Source organism: Heterocephalus glaber, unplaced genomic scaffold (assembly GCF_053883595.1).
Source record: "Heterocephalus glaber isolate CG9 unplaced genomic scaffold, H.glaber_assembly_v1.0 deba00001687, whole genome shotgun sequence".
NCBI lineage: Eukaryota > Metazoa > Chordata > Mammalia > Rodentia > Bathyergidae > Heterocephalus > Heterocephalus glaber.
The window spans coordinates 26465772-26484851 of record NW_028258412.1 but is presented as its reverse complement, the minus strand read 5'-3'; the positions used below and the strand labels follow the sequence as shown (position 1 = coordinate 26484851).

The following is a 19080-nucleotide window of genomic DNA, read 5'->3' as shown; positions in this document are numbered from 1 at the left end:
GCGAGGTGTGGACAGCCACGTCTGGTGCTCAGGTGTTCAGGGCCCCTTTCTAGTTCGCTCAGCAAACCGAGCTGTGTTTTGCAGGCATTCAGAACCTTGAGGCTTTGGGGTTGCTGTTCCGAGCGCTGCTCTGGCTGCCTGTGAGCCTCCCACGCCCCAGGGGCTGAGTCATCCAGCTGACTGGAAGTCACTCGGAGGGTGCGGCTCCCAGACCAAGCCAGTCCCTTGTCCCAGGCCCCCTGCGAGCTTCCTGCCGGGCCCTGCCTGTGCCTTACTTTATTTTTTTAAGACTTGACTCTCAAGTCACCAGTGTAGGACTATCACACCGCCGTACAGGAGTTCTAGAGAGGGCTCACGGAGCTCTCAGCCCCCACTGAGCACTGCAGTCACCGGGGATTCCTTTCCTTGTGGGGTGTGGGTGCCCAGGCTTCGTCCCTGCCAAGAGCCTGGAGTGGTGGACAGGGGCCCTGGGTATTCCCCTGTGCTGCGTGCCGTGCACTCAACTGATGCCCCTGCACAGGCTCTGTCCCTGTGCCCAGGCAGGAGTGACGGCCTGGTATAGCCTGGGCTCCCTCTCCCCTCCCTGGGTCCACAGTCTGCATCCTCACCAGCAGGGGCAGTTGTGCAGTTTACAGCCTGAACAACCACGCTGGGCGGTCCAGTGGCCGGATGGTGGCCACTCCTGAGGTTGTGCGGCCCCAGCAGGAGCGAGCCACCCCTAGTGGGTCCACCGCCTGGGGGTCTTGTGGCTGGGGCACGTGGTGCTCTGGGCTTTTAGGTTAGGAAGTTAAATACGCTTCTTATCTTAGGTTGCTTAACACAGATTTTGAGTTTTTACAAAAGCAGAGGAACAGGCAGGGCGGGCTCCTGGCCCCGAGCTGCTGCGTCTGCTCTCTTCCTCTTTCTTCCCTGCCTTCCTCCCCTCGTTTTCTTCTTCTCTTTTGCTGTGCTGGGGATTGAATCTAGGACCTTTGCACTGAGCCATGTACCCAGCCCTTCATTTATTTTAAAAGTTCGAGACAAAGTCTCCCTAGGTTGCTAAGTTGTCTGGGCTGGACTTGAACTTGCGGTCCTTCTGCCTCAGCCTCCTGCGAGTGCTGGGATGACAGGCGTGCACCCTGGCACCCTGGCTCTTTGTCCTCTTGGGGAAATAAGGTGTAGCTTCTAAACCACCCCAAATGATTTTGCCCTCAGGACATGGGGAGGGGGGAAAGTTGTTTGTGTTTCTTCTAAAACTGCCTAATCCCTGAACGAATTAAACATTAATATAAACAATTTGCAAAATTTATGAGCTGTGACACTCAGCAGGTTTTAATATGAAGCACTTGATGAAGTCCTTTCTGCATACTGAGCGCGTGGGGGGTGGGGGTGTGGGGTGCCAGCGGCAGAGAGCCGGGTCAGAGCAAGAGCCGCTGGGGGCCCTGGGTCCACCCGCTCCGGCCACTCCGGAGCCAGCCGGAGCTGGAGCCGGAAGCCGCCCTTGGCCCTGTGCGGGCTTCGAGGACCTGGCCAGGACAGCACGGGCTGCCTCCTTCCGTGTCCTCTCACCAAGGCGTGGGTGTCTCCTTTTCTTGTTTCCCAGCTTTTTGAGGTATCATTGGGGAATAAAACTTGCGCATGTTTGTGCTGAACGGTGTGAAGCTTGGATGAATGCGAGCCGTGTGAGATGGTGACCATGGACAGCTGATGAGCATATGGGTGCCTCAAGCGAGCGTGTGTGCGCCTGCATGTGTGTGCACGTGAGTGAGTGCGTGTGTGCATGCACGCATGGTGTGAGAGCATCTAAGGCCTCCCGAGGGCACGGCAAAGCACTGCAAGTGAGCAGCGTAGAGCCGACCCACACAGCCAGCCCTGCCCGCTGCGTACCAGGCCTCTGACACACCCACCACATCCAGACACTGACCTTCCACCCTGTCCCTCTCAGCGGCAGCCAGAGGATGGATCAGGTCTCCGCCTCCCAGGACCTGCAAGGAGGGATCCGGGGTACAGTCCAGGAAACAGACGCAAAGCCCGCCTCTGCTGTGCAGAGCCTGGGGGCCGCGTTCAGGGCAAGGGAGGGCTCTCTGAAGGCCCTTGGCTGAGATGGGGTTCAGAGCTCACTCTGCACAGGCCTGGGAGGAGCCTTTCCAGCAGAAGGACACACGTGCAAAGGCCCTGGGGCAGGAGCCAGATCCAGGGGATGGAGCAGCTTCTTCACTGCTTGTCCCAGCAGCATATGCATGGCTGTGTGTCCTCCCCCTGCGTGCTCAGTTCCTTGCTGCTTCTGCAGCTTCGTGGCTCATCTTGCCCTGAGCATCGCACAGACCTCCCTGGGAGTCCCGAGCTTTCTGAGGACGGAGTCCTGGAGGTGCAGGAAGAGGGCCAGGGACGGGAACTCTTGAGCCTCCTCTGGACCCTGTGTAATCATCTCCCGGGGATGGGGCCTGTGTGCTTCCCCACGCCTGCTAGGACGGCAGGAAGTTCTTCGCTGGGAGTCCAACGCCTCTCAGTCCTGTGAGGGAAAGGGTCCCCGACCTGGCTGCTCTCATGTCCTCGGCTGTGCTGTCCCAGGGACAGGTGGGCGTGCAGCCGCACTCACTGATCTGGGGGGTCCCCCGTGACTGTGGTCACTGCATCCTGTGGCCCCAGGGCTCACCTGTGTGTACGCCGCCCCGCCTTGTGACACTGCAGCCCTCACCCCCAGCACAATGGCTTTGTTCCCAGGTGGGGTCGCCAGGCGCAGCACAGGAAACCCAGATACACGGTGGTCTCTTCGTGCAGTATTTGGGGCTCAGACCCCAAAGCATTTGTTTTCATGGTGACATTGCACTTCATTGGGTGCCCGGGTGTCTGCCTGTGCCCTAGGGGCACTCGGGGGTGATGCAGTATGTTCACATCATGAACACCAGGGAAGGAGCAAGGCAGAGAGCCTGCTGGGAAGATGCCTCGTGGTCTCCAAACCCGAGTGTCATTGGAATGTGCTTCCCGTGGTGCTCTGGTGTGTGGGTTGGCACAGGGGGCTCTGCAAGTGCCAACTGAGGCATCTTTGTCATTGTGCGCTTGTAGGAAACTGTGGTGAAATGCCAGTGTCCCGAGTCATCCGTACAGGTTGGAAAATGCGCCTGAGCATAGGCGAGCTCCCTGAAGTATCTGCGGGAGTCGACTGGTGTTTTGAAGTGGATTGAGAACCCCATGGGAGAGCAGATGCGACCCTCCCTGCCTGTGAGCTGTGATCCGGCTGTGTCGAGCGACCTGACTCTCTCTCTCCTCGGGATGTCCTCATGTCGTGGACCTGGGGGCTCGTGGGCTGTGGTGATGACTCACGGTCAACTCGTACCACCCGGCTGAACTGAATCACCTGAGGATTGTTACAAATAGCCCTAGAAGAGAACTGGAGGGGAAGAATTGGCTGTTGATTTTCCAGGAGAAGCCTGCTGCAGATGGTTTTCCTGATGTGAACTCGGCTGTTCTCATCCATCAGAGGAGGAGCTCGGGGCCTCGCTGTGGCTGGGAACGGCTGCTTTTTTCCTAGGGGAGCTCTGATCTTCACCGTGAGCATCACTTCCTGGCTCCAGTGTGGATCCCTCAGCCTGGGGGCACAAATCCTTCACCCCATCTGGCGTAGGATTTCTGGCTCCCACCACTGGCCTTTGGGCCTTCCAGGTGCAGATCCTCAATATGGACAAGCATGAGACATTGCTGTGGGCTCCGGGCCACTGGCTGGACTCGAGGAGGACACTGCCTTGGGCTCCAGGCCTTCAGCTGGACTTGTCTGGGACACTGCTGGGATCCAGGCCCTCAGCTGAGTCCTTTGGGCTTCTAGTGTGTGGTTAATCTCTTGTACTCCTTTGCATTTGACTCTTCGGTAATTATCATAGAATAGCCTTATAAGTTATGTGTCCTGTATTTAGTGTATTCCCTTGCCTAAACCCTGAGTACAACACGGGCCTAAAGCTTCTCAGCCACAGAGAACGCGATAAACCCGTGCCACTGCTGTGCCAGGCCTTGGCGTGGTGCACATCCCCTTGGCCTCGGTCCCAGCAGCGCAGCTTTTACGCCGCCTGACGTCCTGCAGCCAGCACAGACCGAGTAACGCAGAGACCGCCTGCGCCTCACTCAGCGAACACAAGCACAAGTCTTGGGCTGGAGTTGGGGTCTCTGCTCTACTGCTTCTAAAGCTCGTGGGCCAGATGGGTGGCGCCTTAGAATGTGATGATGTGTGTGCGTGCACGCATGTGTGCATGTGTATCACGGCCATTCCTGGCACCATGCTGTCGCTGTTCTGCAGCAGGAAGTGAAAGGCCAGTCACTCAGCAAGTGCCACACGCCGCAGGAGTCAAGGAGCTGGACGGTCGTTGGAGTCCTGTCTGTCCTGTCTGTCAGCTGTGTGACATTAGCAGACTCACTTGCCCTCTGTGAGCCTCCGTGTCCCCCAGCCCCATGAAGATGAAACATGTGCCAACGCCTGGGGTTGCTCCGAGGCCTGGCTCGTTCGTGTTCGCAGAGTGTGTCGAGCAGGATGGGCCGGATGTACAGTCACCACACAGGTTGGTGGGGGATCAAGCGCAGTGAACCCCGACATGGCACACTTTGCCTGGTGCATCCTGCTGGATCCGCCGCGGTGCGCAGTGCGGGGAGGCCCTGGCCCTGCAGAGTTCCGGGCCTGTGCTGGAGGCCGTCGAGAAGGGCAGTCCACGTTCCCGCGAGGGCTCACCTCACCAGCATGGCAGCCCTGAGTGTCAGCGAGGGCTCCAGGCTGTCCGCGCCCCTGCCAGGAGACCGTCGCTCTGCGTGCCTTGTGCTTCCCAGGGACTGGTTTCCTGTGTGCAGCTTTAGTTTGGCCTGGACTTACCCTGGGAGCTCCTCCAGGCCACATCAGACTCCTGTCCCCATTGCTGCCTCTGTCCTGTCGGGGATGCAGCAGCAGCAGGAAGCCCTGGCCAGCTAGGTGATGCGCTCAGGGCCAGCCTTGGTTCAGACGGCAGAGTCTGCGGCCTCCAGCGTGGGGACCCATCTTCCCTTGGAATCTGCAGAGTGCAGGTTCCGGAGCCCAGGATGCCAGGCCTGCGGATGGCTCTGGCTTCTGGGAAGTGACACATGTGGATGTGACCCACACGTGGCTCCTGCACACTAAATACCACATGTATGAGTCGCAGTGCCTAAGACCATGTAAATGGATCCCATTGTTTAGGGACCTATGGCGAGGAAAGCATTGCACGTCCTCAGTGCAGCCCGAATCTCCTGGTACTTTGGATCCGCTCATGTTTGAATCCTCGGCTGCAGATATGGAAGGCGACTGTGCTCTCCAGTCGGGGCCGCCCCTGTGCCCCACTGTGACTCTGCCAAAGGTCTGGAAGTGGCCCAAGAGGACTGCGGCTTTCTCTCTAACACCTCACGGTGGGCTTTGAGGTTTAGAGAATAGAAATACAAGGCGCCGTGACACTTCGTTGTCATTTTTACCGTGAGCGCGCCCCATGCATTAGTTCTCTTTACTGGAATCGATCTGGGACTGAAGCCCTGACTGACATTTTCTGAGTGAGCCCGGGACAGCCGGGGCCTGGGGCGTGAGCTCCACCTAATTCTCAGTGGGGATGCAGCTTTCTCACTTGTTGTTCTATTCCTTTACTCCTGAGTCCACGCAGGGGTTAAAAATAGGATCCTGTGCTCAAACTGCCATGTCCTCATGTTTCTTAAATGTCTGACTTAGGGAAAAAGATCTTTTCATAAACGTTAAAATTAATATAAAATCTCTTCAAGGCCGCTGAGTTGCTTGGAGATGTGAGTGGGCCACGTGCCTTCCAGTAAGAGCCCAGCCACGGCGCTGAGCTACAGCAGCTTCTTTCTGGAGAGTGGGGATCGCTGTGGTGAGGATTGCATTAGCCACTGTAGTTTGGGGGCTGTTGCTGGGGAGAATTTTGCAGCTTTGTAAACCACAATTATAGGAGTAGAGGACGGCTGAGTAACGTGAGCTTTAGGTCCCCCTGAGCACTGTTAAGCAAGAAACTCTGGGGTCAGATGCCAGGGGCAGAGGTTCAGAGCCCACTTGTGCAGTAGCTCAGAGCTTCCGGCCCCAGATGGTTTCCACGGTGACCTCCTGCTGCCTTCCTGAGTGGACTCCAAGAGCTCATGCTCTGGACCCGCGCCTGAGCCAGCTGCGCAGCCAAGTTCTGTCCCGAGTTTGGGCTCTGGTGCTCAGCAGGGAGTCCGGGCCCCTGGTCCCCAGAGGCCACCTCTGCCACGACAGTCCAGTCACTGGGCTCTGGCTTGCTGGGCAGCTGGCTGCCTGGGGCATTTGACCTGGGCAGCCCTGGAGGAGCAGGTGACCGTGTGTGGCTGGAATCCCCCAGGGATCCTCTTGTGCAGGGAGGGTCCTCTCTGCTCTGGGCCCCAGGCGGATTACATGGGGCTCTCAGTGGGATGAGAGGGTCGGGGATCTGATTACAGTAACGCAGAGGGCCAGCATGCACCCGTCCTGGGCAGGACGTAATCCATTCTCCGAGATACCCAGCTCATCCTTCCTCCTGTGTCCTTCCCTCTCCCATTTATGAAATGTTTACTGAGTGCCTGGTACTGGCTGGGCTCTGGTCCTCAAGGCTGTGGGTGCTGTGGGACAAAGGGCCACATGCTACACTGCTCACCAGGTGTTCATGATGCAGCCAGAGGGGAACAGGGAAGGGGCACCCGCAGAAGGACAAGGTGTAAAGCTCCAACACAAGACATCAGCAGAAAATCCACCGTCACTTCCTGCTTTCCCTAAAGCAGGTGCAAAGGCAAGTTTAGAGGAAACCGAGCAGGGCTGGGTCCTGGAAAGTCAAAGTGTGTGATCTGTAGGGGAAGTCTCTTCTTACACTTACACAGTTGCATTGTTGAAGCGGAAATCCATACGCAGAAGGCTGTGCCTTCTGCAGTTGCTGCAGGTCCGTTGGAACCGCTTGCCATTGGCAAAACATGTGCCTTTGGCATCCCATTTGTGGCCCAGATGCCCTGAGCTTGGTAATGACGTTGGCCTGAGATTTCACCTCTTGGAGCTGTACACGGACCTGGGATGAACACACGTGCCTGCCACGCTGGCTTGTGTTTAGCGGAGCACCTACAGTGTCAGTGCAGGTCGGGGCCTTGAGCTGCCCCAGCCCAGGAGGGCCTGCAAGGTGTACATGCAAAGCCGGGACCGGACCGACCCATCTGCAGTCCTTTGCTGTCTCCACGGCTCCAGGCCTGAGGTGCGAGGGTCCGGACGCAGGGAAGCGTTTGCGAGGCCATTGGAGTGGATGACACAGCCCGCCAGGGCAATGGAGGACCAGTGCCCGGCTCCTGGTGCGAGGCGCCAGCCAGCCCGTGGAACTCTGCCGAGATAGCGAGCACGCCCACCACTGTGGCTTCCATTTCTAAAACTGGTTAAATTGGTCGTTTGCATTATGCAATTCCTCTGTCTGTGTTTTTCTTACACAATGTAAGGCAAACTGTAAAAATAACATTTTGGATCCTTTTTCTTCCCTCTCCTGAGGGAAGGAGCAGCTCAGTGAGCAAAAAAGAAAGATGTTTCTGTCCATTGGCGACAGCGCAGGTTGCATGGGAGGCAGGTATGATGGGAGGGAGGAAGGGAGAGGCTGCCCCAGGCGCCTGGCTCCGTCGGCCACACGGAGGGTTCGGGCATGGTGTGGCCCATCCAGCCATCGCCTAGCGGCCTTTGCAGCACGTCCTTCCAGAGCTGCCACTGCCCGGCGCCCAGCTCCACACGAGGCGTGTGTAGTGTGCTGCACATGGCTGCCCGTCTCAGGCATCCTGGGTCTGGTCCTTCCCCCTTTCCCACTGGCCTGGCGTCTCTGCAGGTCTTGTGTGCACCTGGTGGAACATGACATGGTGTTGGGGGTGGAATACGGACCTGCCCTCAGCTGTGTGCTGGGAAGCGGATTCCTGCTTCTGATCCCCACCCGTCCTGCCGGGCTGCCTTGTGAGGCCCCTCTGTTGTGGGTAGCAGGTGAGCGCACCTTCTGGGGGCTCGCTGGTCCCTCCTTAATCTCCGGCAGGTACTGCCTGTTACCACACGTGACACTTAAAAAGACTTTCATTTGAATTTTCTTTTCTTGCATGCTGAACTTGGTCTTCAGGCGACACTGGAAGTCCAAGTTTTCTGCTTCCATTGGTGGCATTCATTTCTTCTAAACACGTGTGCATCCAGAACTCTGCGTATGTGCTCCATATCAGCGGGTGATGCACGTGGGGATGTTGGGTAAAGAATGGCATCGCAGGCACAGAGCCAGGGCGCTGGTCAGGAAGGGGCGCTCGGACGTCTGGGATGGGGTGGCAGCCCAGAGTTACTAACCCCGAACTCCGCTTGCCTCTTGACAGCGACCGAAAGCCGGGGCATCCTCGAGAGCATCCAGAGGTTCTCCCTGCTGCCCACCTACCTCCCGGTCACGTACCACATCAACAACGCCGACGTGTCCTTCTTCTTGAAGGAGGCCAATCAGGACATCATGCGCAACTCCAGCCTGCAGTCCAGGGTCGAATCCTTCCTCATCTACAAATCCAAGCAGCTGCCAGCACTCAACGCCAGCTACGGGCCCTTCTCCATCGAGCAGGTAGTGCCACAGGACCTGATGCTGCCCACCAACCCCTTTGGGTTCACCAACACGTTTTCCCTGAACTGGAAGCTGAAGGCCTCCATCCTGCGGGACAAGATCTACCCGAGCTGCCCCAAGGTGCAGGTCCTCTTCCACCTGCTGGGGCGGGACTGGGACGAGCCACGGCCTGAGGAGAGGCTGCCCTGCCTGCACGTCTTCGCTTTCCGGGAGACCCGGCAGGTGCGGGGCAGCTGCCAGCTGGGCGGGGACCTGGGGCTGTGCGTGGCGGAGCTGGAGCTTCTGGCCAGCTGGTTCAGTCCTCCGACTGTGGTGGCCGGGAGGAGGAAGCCGGTGGAGCAGTCTGAGGGGAGCCCTGTGGAGCTGTACTACTCGGTGCAGCCGGGGGATGCACATGGGGACTGTGGCCAGGAGGCCCCCTGGAGGAGCAGCAGCGTCCGCACAGGGCACAATGATATCGAGGAGTCCGGACCACCCTTGCACAGGATCGGGAGCATCTTCCTCTACCAGGCCCACAGCAGCCCGGCCCTGCAGGAGCTGCGCTTGGACAGTAACGTCGCTGTTCACTACATCCCCAAGACGGCTCGACGAGGCGACGTGCTGACTTTCCCTATCTCCGTCTCCAGGAACTGCACGGAGGACCGCTTCACGCTGAGGTAAGCGGGCCCTGGCAGCAGCCCGGCACCTGTGCCAGGGGGGCACCGCTGGAGGCAGCCCCATATTTCAGTACAGGGCTTGGGGGTGTCTCCAAAGAGGAGCTGCCTGCAAAATCTCCCCAACTGCATTCCCAGGGCCACGCATAGGCGAGCTCCATCTTCCTGGGTTGGCAGTTCGGTTGTGAAAATATTTGTGTTCAGATTCCCCAGACACCTCAGGGCAGCTGGGGATGCTTGTGTGATCCCTGCGCCTTCACTGACGCTTAACTCACAAGTTTCGGGGCGCTGAGTTTGACCCCAGCACCAGGGAGCTGAACGCTTCCCAGATGCAGTGAGACCACTGATGAGATCCCAGCAGTCCTCAGAGAGGGTAGGGAAGATGGGTTGCCAACTCCAGATCTATTCCAAAGAAGCAAATGCTAAGTATAATGTACCGACCTCAAAGTTACTGTTTTGTTTCTCCCTAGAAATAGAGCTTAGTGTTCAAAAAATAAAAGAGCATAAAGAGCAAAGAATATGGAGTAGAACTTCTTGAATATCTTATATAAGAATATCCCAAAGACAAGGCATTTAAAATAAGTACCGTGTGCTTGAGAAAGCACATTCTATATTTCTCCTCGGAATATCATGTACGAGCGGAGGTATTTGCCTTGGCGTGATTGCATTTCCATTAAATAGGTTTTTTTAAACGTGGATAAGTTTGACTCTAACAGCTATTTAGGATAAGGATTCTTACCTGACTGAGAATGTCCTAACACTGTGTACAACACAGCAGTCTTACTGCAGCGCAATGCAATAAAAATTATGTTGCGACCCCTGAAAACAGGCGTGCGGGCCAGGCACATTTTATGTGTGAGTTTTAGAAGTTCATCCCACACCGATCTGTTTTCTCGTCCCCCTCGATCTGGGCTTTATGGCTGCTGCTGATTTCGTTCTGCTGCTTCCTTTATGCTTTGTGAAGAGTTGGGTGACTTTGAGGACAAGAACCTCACTTCGCTGGTGCCTTGCCTGTGTAGGTTTTGTTGGCTGTGACCTAGTATTTAGAATTCCTTTTTAATTGTAACTAAAGAAGCAGACTAATGAACAACACTACTCTGGTGATTGGACTCAGCTCACGCCTGAGAGATAGAGCCCTCTGGCATGGTTGGACATGCCGTGGGATTAGTCCAGAGATTTAGGGCACGTAAAGACATCTGCGGGGCTGAGCCTTCATTAGTGCATCCTTCTGTCCCACTCTGGAAATCAGAACAAATTACATCTGCTCGCAGGTTCTCCCATGGTCTGTGAGCTGTGTGTTATGCTTTTCCAGGTTGGATAGACTTATATAAAATTCTTTGAGCAGTTGGCTGCTTCTACAGAGAAATACTTCCTAGAAACCCAAGGTTCTGCATACGGGAACGTCGTCTGTACCTCCCCTCTTCCCCGCTGCCCTTCGTGTTTGCGATCAGTGACAGTCAATGGCCTGGATCTGGGTGAAAACCAGCATCTGGAAGCTCTGGCTTTGAGGAGATGAGCAGCACATCTGGCCGGGTTTGGAAACAATTGTGTGTGTGGTGCTGAGTTTCTCCAGAACCCTTGCGTCCCACCACTTTCTGGAAACAGGAAACAGGTACACTGGGGTCCAGAGGAAGCATCCTCTGAAAAAACCCATTACAGAACCCAGGAAACGTGCTTTCCCTAGAGCTGAGCTGGTGCAAATTCACAGCAAATGCACTGAACCATCGGCCCCTGAGGGCTGCATGGAAGCCAAGGGTGGGAGAGCGCTGATGCAGAGCAAAGGGATGTTCGCTCAGAGTCTGTCAACTGGAAATCTGTTTACAAATCCAGTTTCCCGGATAATGATGAAGCTGACATTTCAGGAGCTTTGATCTTGGGAAGAGGGCGACTGTTTCTTAGAACATGCATTAATTGCACGCTTGCTGTATCCTTGAAGTGCTCTAATTGGGAATGAATCTTAGCTGATTTGAAAACAGTTGGAGGTACATTTAGACCTGGCAATATTATTAGTAGTTTGAATTCCCATAATCAGAAGATAATCAAACTGCAGATCCTTCCCGAGGAAGTCAGTTTGACACCAGTGTAACCTCGCTTCCAAATATTTGGAATGAGTGTGTGTCTGCTCGCTTTGGCCATCTGCCGTGAGCAGCCCGGAGGGATCGTGCCAAGCGGCCCTGGCGGCCCTGGCGCTTTCCCCTCGCGTGTGACTCTTTCTGAGTTGTTGCATGGCAGGGCTGACAGCTGGCCCAGGCTCTTGCCTGGGAGGATGGCCCCAGGCAGGTGGAACCAAGGGCAGGCCATGCGCCAGAGGGAGCTGTCCAGGGTTCTGACCAGGGCCAAGGCTGCAGCTGCCATCGGAGCCTTTATTGCTGGTGGTCAGCCAAGCCCCACGTAGCTCCCCGGTTCTTTCCCGAGGGCCTCTGATAGGAGGGACGCCACAGTGGGCACTCGGGGCTCGGGAGGGCGGCTCTGCTCCAGGAACCAAGTTATAAGAAAAGATGGTTTTTAAAAATAGCTCTGCATGTGTGTCCCTTTGAGAGCAAGAAAACCCGGCTGGGGCTGTTTGTCATCCTCTAAACCCTCTTCTGTCCTGCTGCTCCTATCTTCCAAGCAAAAATCCAAAGAAGCAAACAGAACACTTTCATTTCTTGGAGATCTGAGGCTCCCTTTTAGTTTCAGAGGGGGTTTACCTTCAAGGGAACAGCTGACACTGCCCACAGTGCCCTCCCTCCAGCTTCCTCCCTCACCCACAGAGCTCGGAGCTCAAAAGAGCCTGGGTCTCTGATCACCAGGCCCAGGTCTGGGGAAGACGGGCATGCGAGCGGTTCTTTGTCTGTTGCTTTCCCCCATTTTCCACTCCCAAGGAATTCCGGACCCCAGATCTGAACCGAGGCTGGAGCCCAGTGTTTGCGTAGCATTAGCTCAGTTCCCCAAGAGCTCAGGAAGCTGAGGTGGGGTCCAGCGTCTCAGGAAAAAGTGGGGATGAGCAGTGGCTTTTGTCAAATTGGGGGCACTGGCACCTCCGCTGAATGGAAGAAGACGGCGTTGCCTAGTAAGGAGCAGGTGCACTTTGTGGAGGTCGCTGCCTTTCTAGGTGTGTGATGTCCAGGCATTTGTTGAGCACTGAGAGCAGATTTGAGATGTCTCAGATAAGAGGTCACCACGAAGGAGGTTTTCTTGTGAAGATGAGATTCGATTCGTAAAGGAGAAAGGAAGGGCGTAGAGTGCAAGTCCGTGACTGGGCCAGAGTGGGTGTGGGGGATAAGAAAGGCGTCAGAGGACGCTTGGTGAGACGGTCACTGCGGAGCACTTTGGAGCTTTGGAGGAGTGACGTGGTGGTCTTAGGTGGACCTGGAACTCCTTCACCTGAGCAGCGATCTTTTGAACGTGTCCTCGGCTGGGTTCATTTTCATTAATGCCCCGCATCGGTGCGGTGTGTTTGTCACAGGCAAAGCCACCACACTGAGTGGCGTCAGCACTGGAGCACACCCTCACGCAGGTGCCCTGGTGTTCCAGGGTCCTTCCACTCTTGGACGGCCCCGCACAGAAGTCCACACAGTGCTCCGTCACTGCCTCCTGTGCTCTTGCTGTGACTGTGGTGAGGCTTTCTGAGCTCCTGGTGGCCGGGCTGTCCACAGCTGCAGGGCAGGGTCTGGGGGCCTGCCCTCTGCTGGAATCTGCTGTGTTCTCCCGTCCTCCCACTCCTCCTGTCACCAGTGCCTGCATCCTGGCTATGTTGACTCTGCCACCTGGCTGGGCGCTGGGTGCCAGTCCTCTGGCGGCTCAGCACCCTGCCTGCAGCGGCCTTGGATGGAAGGAAGGGTCCTTGGCAGCTCCCAGCACAGGGAGGGATGCTCCCCTCGCTGGGGAGAAGGGCCATGAGGGTCATTGGGAATCTGTAGGTGACATTCCTTTATTTCCCTCCTTCGCTTATTAAGGACATTTATTGTTTATGTTTTTCAATGCAGGCACCTGGGTATTTATATTATACTTTGGGTTGTAATCTGCTGTTATTTTATTTTGTTGCTCAAATTTTCCTTTGGCCAGCAGAACTCTTTAAGTTGGCCCCAGTACAATGGGGAAGGAAGTGTGTGTGCGTGTGTGCGTGTATCTTGCCCCTTCCTGATCTCAGAGAAAACGTCTCGTTTCTCACTACTTTTATGTATATTCTTCATCGAGCTGAGAAGCCTCTCCTCCACTCCTCATTTGCTGTGAGGTTATTTTTTTAAGTCATAACTTGCTATTGAATTTTGTAAAGTTTTTCCTGTGCCAATTGATGTGATCACATTTTTCTCCTCTCGCCTATTGATGTGAACTACTCTGATACATATTTTGACATTAAGCCAGTCTTTCATGCCCAGAATAAATTCCCCTTCTTTGTGGTGTTCGCTTCCTTTCACTTATCGTTGGGTTCAACTTCCTGTCCTTTCTGGGGGATGTAGCAACGAGGCACACTTCCCTGTGTCTGTTTTGTTTTGTTTCTTCCCTTGTAATGTCTTTATGTTGTTTTGCTGTCGTGGTTAGAATGTCTTCTCTCTGCTCCTGTTGTGAGGAAAAGAGAGTGCAGAAATAAAATTACTCCTTTCTTGAATGTCTGGAAGCTTTCACCAGTAAATCTGTCTGGGCCTGGTGGTTTTTCTTTGGGGCAGTTATTGATTATTTATTCTGTTTCTCTAACAGAGAGGACTCTTTGGGTACCAGTTTCTCCTTGTGAGTTTGGTATTTTGTGTCTCTTGGTGATTCAATCCATTTTATCGAAGTTATAAGATGGGTTGGTCATCGTCAAGTTGTCTGCTGTGTCTCTTACTGTTTTTTTTGACTTTTCTGTGCTTCTGGTTTTTAATTTTAATTCTAACTTTTTATTGCAAGTTGACAGATTGGTATAATTTCTGTGGAGTACAAAGTGGTATTATGATTGATGAGTACAATGTGGAATAATTAACACAGGCTAGTCAACATATCTATCACCTCAAATACTCATCATTTGTCATGGTGAGAATTTTTGAAATTTATCCTTAGTAGTTTTGCAGTGTACCGTACAATTTTACTTACCATGTTCACCCATATCTCAAGGAAAAAATAAAAACATTGTCCTTTAAAGCCCCTGGGTCAGTGGTAGTCTGACCTTCTCTCCGTTGCTGTTGGAACTGTACTTCTTGTCCAGCCTCCTGGTTGGCCCAGAGAGAGGCTTATCTACTTAATTCGTCTTTTCCAGAGAACCAGCTTTTAGATTTGAGGATTTTCTCTATTGTTTTCTTGTTATTGATTTCATGGGTTTCTTCTCTAATTTGTATTATTTCCTTTCTTCTGGTTGCTTTGGGGTATCATTTGCTCTGCATTTTTCTAGTCTACCAAGATGAAAGCTATTGATTTTAGATTAGGTGATAATTTTTCCATCTCTCTTCTTTCTAATATATACTCTTCATGCTGGAAATGTACCTGTAAGCACTCCTTTCCTGAAACCACAGATCTTGATGTTATCTTTTCATTTTAATTTAGTTCAAGACATTTAAATATCTCTTGAGATTTCCTCTTTGGCTTATGTGCTATTTGACTTGTATTCCTTAATTTACAAATATCTATTAGACTTACCATTTTTTAGCACTGATTGCTTGTTTAATTATTATTGTGGGCTGAGCATATGCTTTGTCTGAGTTTTATTCTTTTAAGTTTAAGTTATATGATTGGACTGTTTTCTTCCTTGGTAAATGCTTGGTGTGAGCGTAACAAAAATGTGCATTCTGTCCTGCAGAATGGCATACTTCACAGATACCATTGCTGGCTTGACCAATATTCTGCAGGTCATCCATATCCTTACTGATTTTCTGCCTGTGTGATCTATTGATTACTGATGGAGAAATGTTGACGTCTCCATCAATAATAGTGGGTTTGTCTATTTCTGCACTTGCTTGTAGTGGTGATTTTTGCCTGTATTTTCGTGTGTATTTGTTAGAAGTACGAACACCCAAGACTGTTATAACTTCCTAGATAATTAACCCTTTTAACCTTATGTAATCTCCTCTTCATCCCTAATAATTGTCCTTGTTCTGAGATCTGCTTTTTCTGAAATTAATGTAAATCTTGAAGCCTTATTCTGACAGTGGTTGGCATGGTATGGCTGTCCATAGCTCATCTCTGTCTCCCTGAGAGAGTCTCTATAGTTAAAGTGAGCTTTCGCTAGATCTTGTTCTTTAATCCATTTTGATGATCTCTTCCCTTTAACCAGCGTGTTCAGTCTATTAACACTTAAAGTATGATATGAATTCCCATTCATGTAATTACAGGAAGTACAGATCAATTCGTGTTGAGCATACTTTTAACTTTTCTACTGACTGTGTTTGTTCTTTGTCCCCTTCTCCTTTTTCTACCTTTTCTAGTTTCAGTATTTTCTGCAGTTTCATTTTATCTCCTCTCTTAGCGTATCAATTAAACTTTAAAAATTAGCTGCTTCTCGAATGATTTCAGTGTTTGTTTTGAACTGAGCCAAGTCCAGTTGCGTATAATACCGGAGCGTTTCACGTGTAGTGCAGGCAGCTGAGAACAAGTTTTCCCAATTCCTCCCTCTTGTCCCTTGAGACCTCAGTGTGGTTTCTTGTCTCTGTTATTGTTTAAACAAACAGTATCTTTGGATCAACTAAGAAAAAAAAAATACTTTGCTTTGCCTTCATTCCCTGCTTTCCTGAGTGTATCTTTCTCTCCAGACTTGGGGAAGGAGAAAGAGTTCTTAGCACAAACTGAGTTCTCCAATTAACCCAGGAAAACTTGCTTTTCGGTTTTCCCAGCCTTTTTCTTGAGAAGATGGGAATGAAGGTGTCCACGCTGTGCACATCTCAGGGCTGACCAGGAGAGAAAAGTATTTCCTAATACCCTTTGGTTGGGAGCTACAGAAACACAAAACAATTTGAATCAGTTTGAACAAAGTGAGAACCCACCGGCAGCGCTGGGGGTCCAGCCTCGTGGGAGGGCAGGGGTGTGCAGCTGGCCGGGACCTGTCTGCCGTGGGAGCTGGGACACCTCCAGGATAGGCCTGTGCTGTGACAGGCAGTGCAGAGCCGGCCGGCTTCCCCAGTGAGCTGTCTCCACTCCTGCCCAGCCCCTCCAGGAGCCCAGGCTGCCCTTCAGCATGGGAGGCAGAAGCCAGGTCACCGGACTACGACGGTGTCTGGTGTTGGGTAGTGGACATAACCAGCATCCCCGTCGCCGGCCGAGGAAGCGGCACTGATTCCCTCAGAGGGAGCAGCCCTGCGCGGTGGCCCTGGGACCTCGCTGTTCTCGTGCTGTGAAACTTTCACTGCAATCTTGAGAGAGGTGCGTGGGCACTGTGGCCAGCTGCTGTGCCACCTGCCTTCTTGGGGACTCCCAGGAGTGGCACAGAAAGTGTTCAGGACGTGCCTCAGCAACGGGCATGAACACACTTGACAGGGGCGGTCATCTCCTGCTGCCTCCTGTGTCACCTGCAGGGAGCGAAGGGCCCATGCCACGGCTGGAGGCGCGTCGCCCCGGACCCTGCCTAGGGTGGTCTCGCCAGCGGGTGGGGACAGCCAGGGCTCTGGGGACAGAGGAATGGTCTCTTCCTCCCGTGTTTGTGAGAGGGCTATGGCTTGTCGGTGTCGCTGCTGCTGAGGGCCTGTCCTGTCTCCTTCCGCCTCAGGGTCTGGTCCAGCTGCTCTGTGGCTGGTTCCTTTCAGCTTGTGTAGCGTTTCGCATTTCAGTGCGGTAGTGTTATTTTTTTTAAGGTATAACTTTATTATCATTCACCAAACACACACATATACAAACATTAACATTATTCAAAGAAAAGCAATGCAAGGGAAAAAACTATAATAATATTCAAATATAATAGAATTCAACCAAAGCAAAACTGAAAAGTACTTAAACATTTTTCCATATAATTTAAAAAAAAATTCAAGCATTAACAAGACATTAAAGGATGTGATTTGTTTTAGAAAGATTCTCAAAACTAATATTGAACAAATAGTGGTCTGAAAATAAAAATTCTAACTAGCCAGTAGATTCCACATACGCCAAATTTTTTAAATTTAAATTTCAATACAGTCATGTGACATGTGATGGAAATATAATCTGACAAATATGTTATTAGGCAGTTTCATCTGTGTGTGTCGCACAGTACCACACAGAGTGCCAACTTCTAAGTGCAAACTGAGAAGGTATACGTCAGTCATCTGTGATGGCCCCTTGATATTATCCAAATATGCAGTTGAACACGAGATACATGAGGCTACCACTGGCATAGCAGCACACTGTTGTACAGTAAACTCTTTTATATAAGTAGGGTTATGCTCTAAAGGATGAACAGCACAGCATGTTATGATAAGTACCTAAAGCAGTAACAATAATCTATCACACTATGGAGTACTGTGTACTGACATAGTTGTATGTGCTTCTTCTGGAAACACACCCTTCTCTCCTTTGATCTCAGTGACTCTTCCTTCCCACCCCACTGATGATCTCCAGCCTAGTCTCTATCTACATCTCTTCCTATAGTTTTAAACACAGTCTATATATGGATTCCTTCCAGATTCCAGCCTGTAACTCTGATCTCTCCCTTCCCCTCCCACCACCCCTACCCCTTTGAACCTTTTCTTCCTATTTCAAATTATCAGTTATTCATTTTAATCATTTTGATCCTTATTTACACTTTCAGTTTCTCACACTAGAGAAACTATTCAGTATTTACACATGTGTGTCCTATTTATTTCACTTAAAAGGATGGCCTCAATTTGCATCCATTTAGCTATAAATGTCTCTAGTTTCTCATTCTTTATGGCTGAGTAGTACTCCATTTTATTAAAAAAAAACACCATATCTTCCTTATCCAGTTTCCAGCTGATGGGCATTTGGGCTGTTTCCAAATTTTAGCTATTACAAACTGTGCCGCTACAAACATGGGTGCACATATATCGCTGTGGTATGATTCTTTTAATTCTTTGGGGAGGATACCCAGCAGGGGACAAGCTGGGTCAAATGGAACCTCTAGTCCTAGTTCTTTGAGGTATCTCCATACTGATTTCCACAGTGGTTGCACCAGTCTGCACTCCCACCAACAATGGAGAAGGGTTCCTTTCTCCCCACAGCCCCACCAGCATTTGTTATTCGTTGATTTCATGATAGCAGCCATTCTTTCTGGGGTGAGGTGGAATCTCAGTGTTGTTTTCATCTGCATCTCTCGAATGACCAGTGATGTTGAACATTTTTTCATATATTTATTTGCTGCTTTTACTTCTTTGAGAAATGTCTGTTCATTCCAGATGCCCATTTTTAAATTGGGTCTTTGCATTTGGGGGGTCTGATTTTTTTCAGTTCTTTATAGATTCTAGACAGTAGTCCTTTGTTTAAGGTACAGCTGCCAGTGCGGTAGTGTTATTATTTTGGGTGTGCGCACAGGGATGTTTTGCAGTTGGGGCTCTTGGCGCCCAGTGCCTGTCTCCAATGCTCACACTGTCACCTTGAGCTGACCTTCACACCTGCAGGACGTCCCATCGCAGCAGTACCTCACGCTGTAGCTGCTCGGTATCCGCTCCTTACCACACAGAAAGAAACAGAGCAAGGCATGGGGCAGTCCTGTGTGACCCTCACTGCCCGGGGGCCTCAGGGGCGGGGCGACGTGGTCCCACTGCACTTTGATGTAAGCAGTGTCGATCCGTTTTGAAAGGGGGCTGATTTGAACGTGCGTGGCTGCGTAGCTGTGATGAAACCGGAAAGAGTGAATCAAAGCAGGAACACATTGTGGGAACACGCTGTGTGGGAGGCCGCTTCCTTGATAATTACGGCTTCATCTGACCAGTATCTTCGGTATAAGAAGGTGGAGTGAAGCTGGGTCTGCCTCCCCTGCCCATGCCAACTTC

The 19080-nt window shown here is 52.1% G+C and overlaps 1 protein-coding gene across 3 annotated transcripts in view; it reads left to right on the top strand.

Annotated features, from left to right (window-relative positions):
• Positions 1-19080, top strand: part of Tmem132d (transmembrane protein 132D) — a 484753-nt gene that overhangs the window by 106118 nt on the left and 359555 nt on the right. For all 3 annotated transcript variants that reach the window (XM_004843985.4, XM_087198439.1, XM_021257665.2), the window contains exon 2: positions 8329-9217. In XM_004843985.4, the coding sequence (XP_004844042.2) occupies positions 8329-9217 (889 nt within the window). The remainder of the gene's footprint in view (positions 1-8328; positions 9218-19080) is intronic.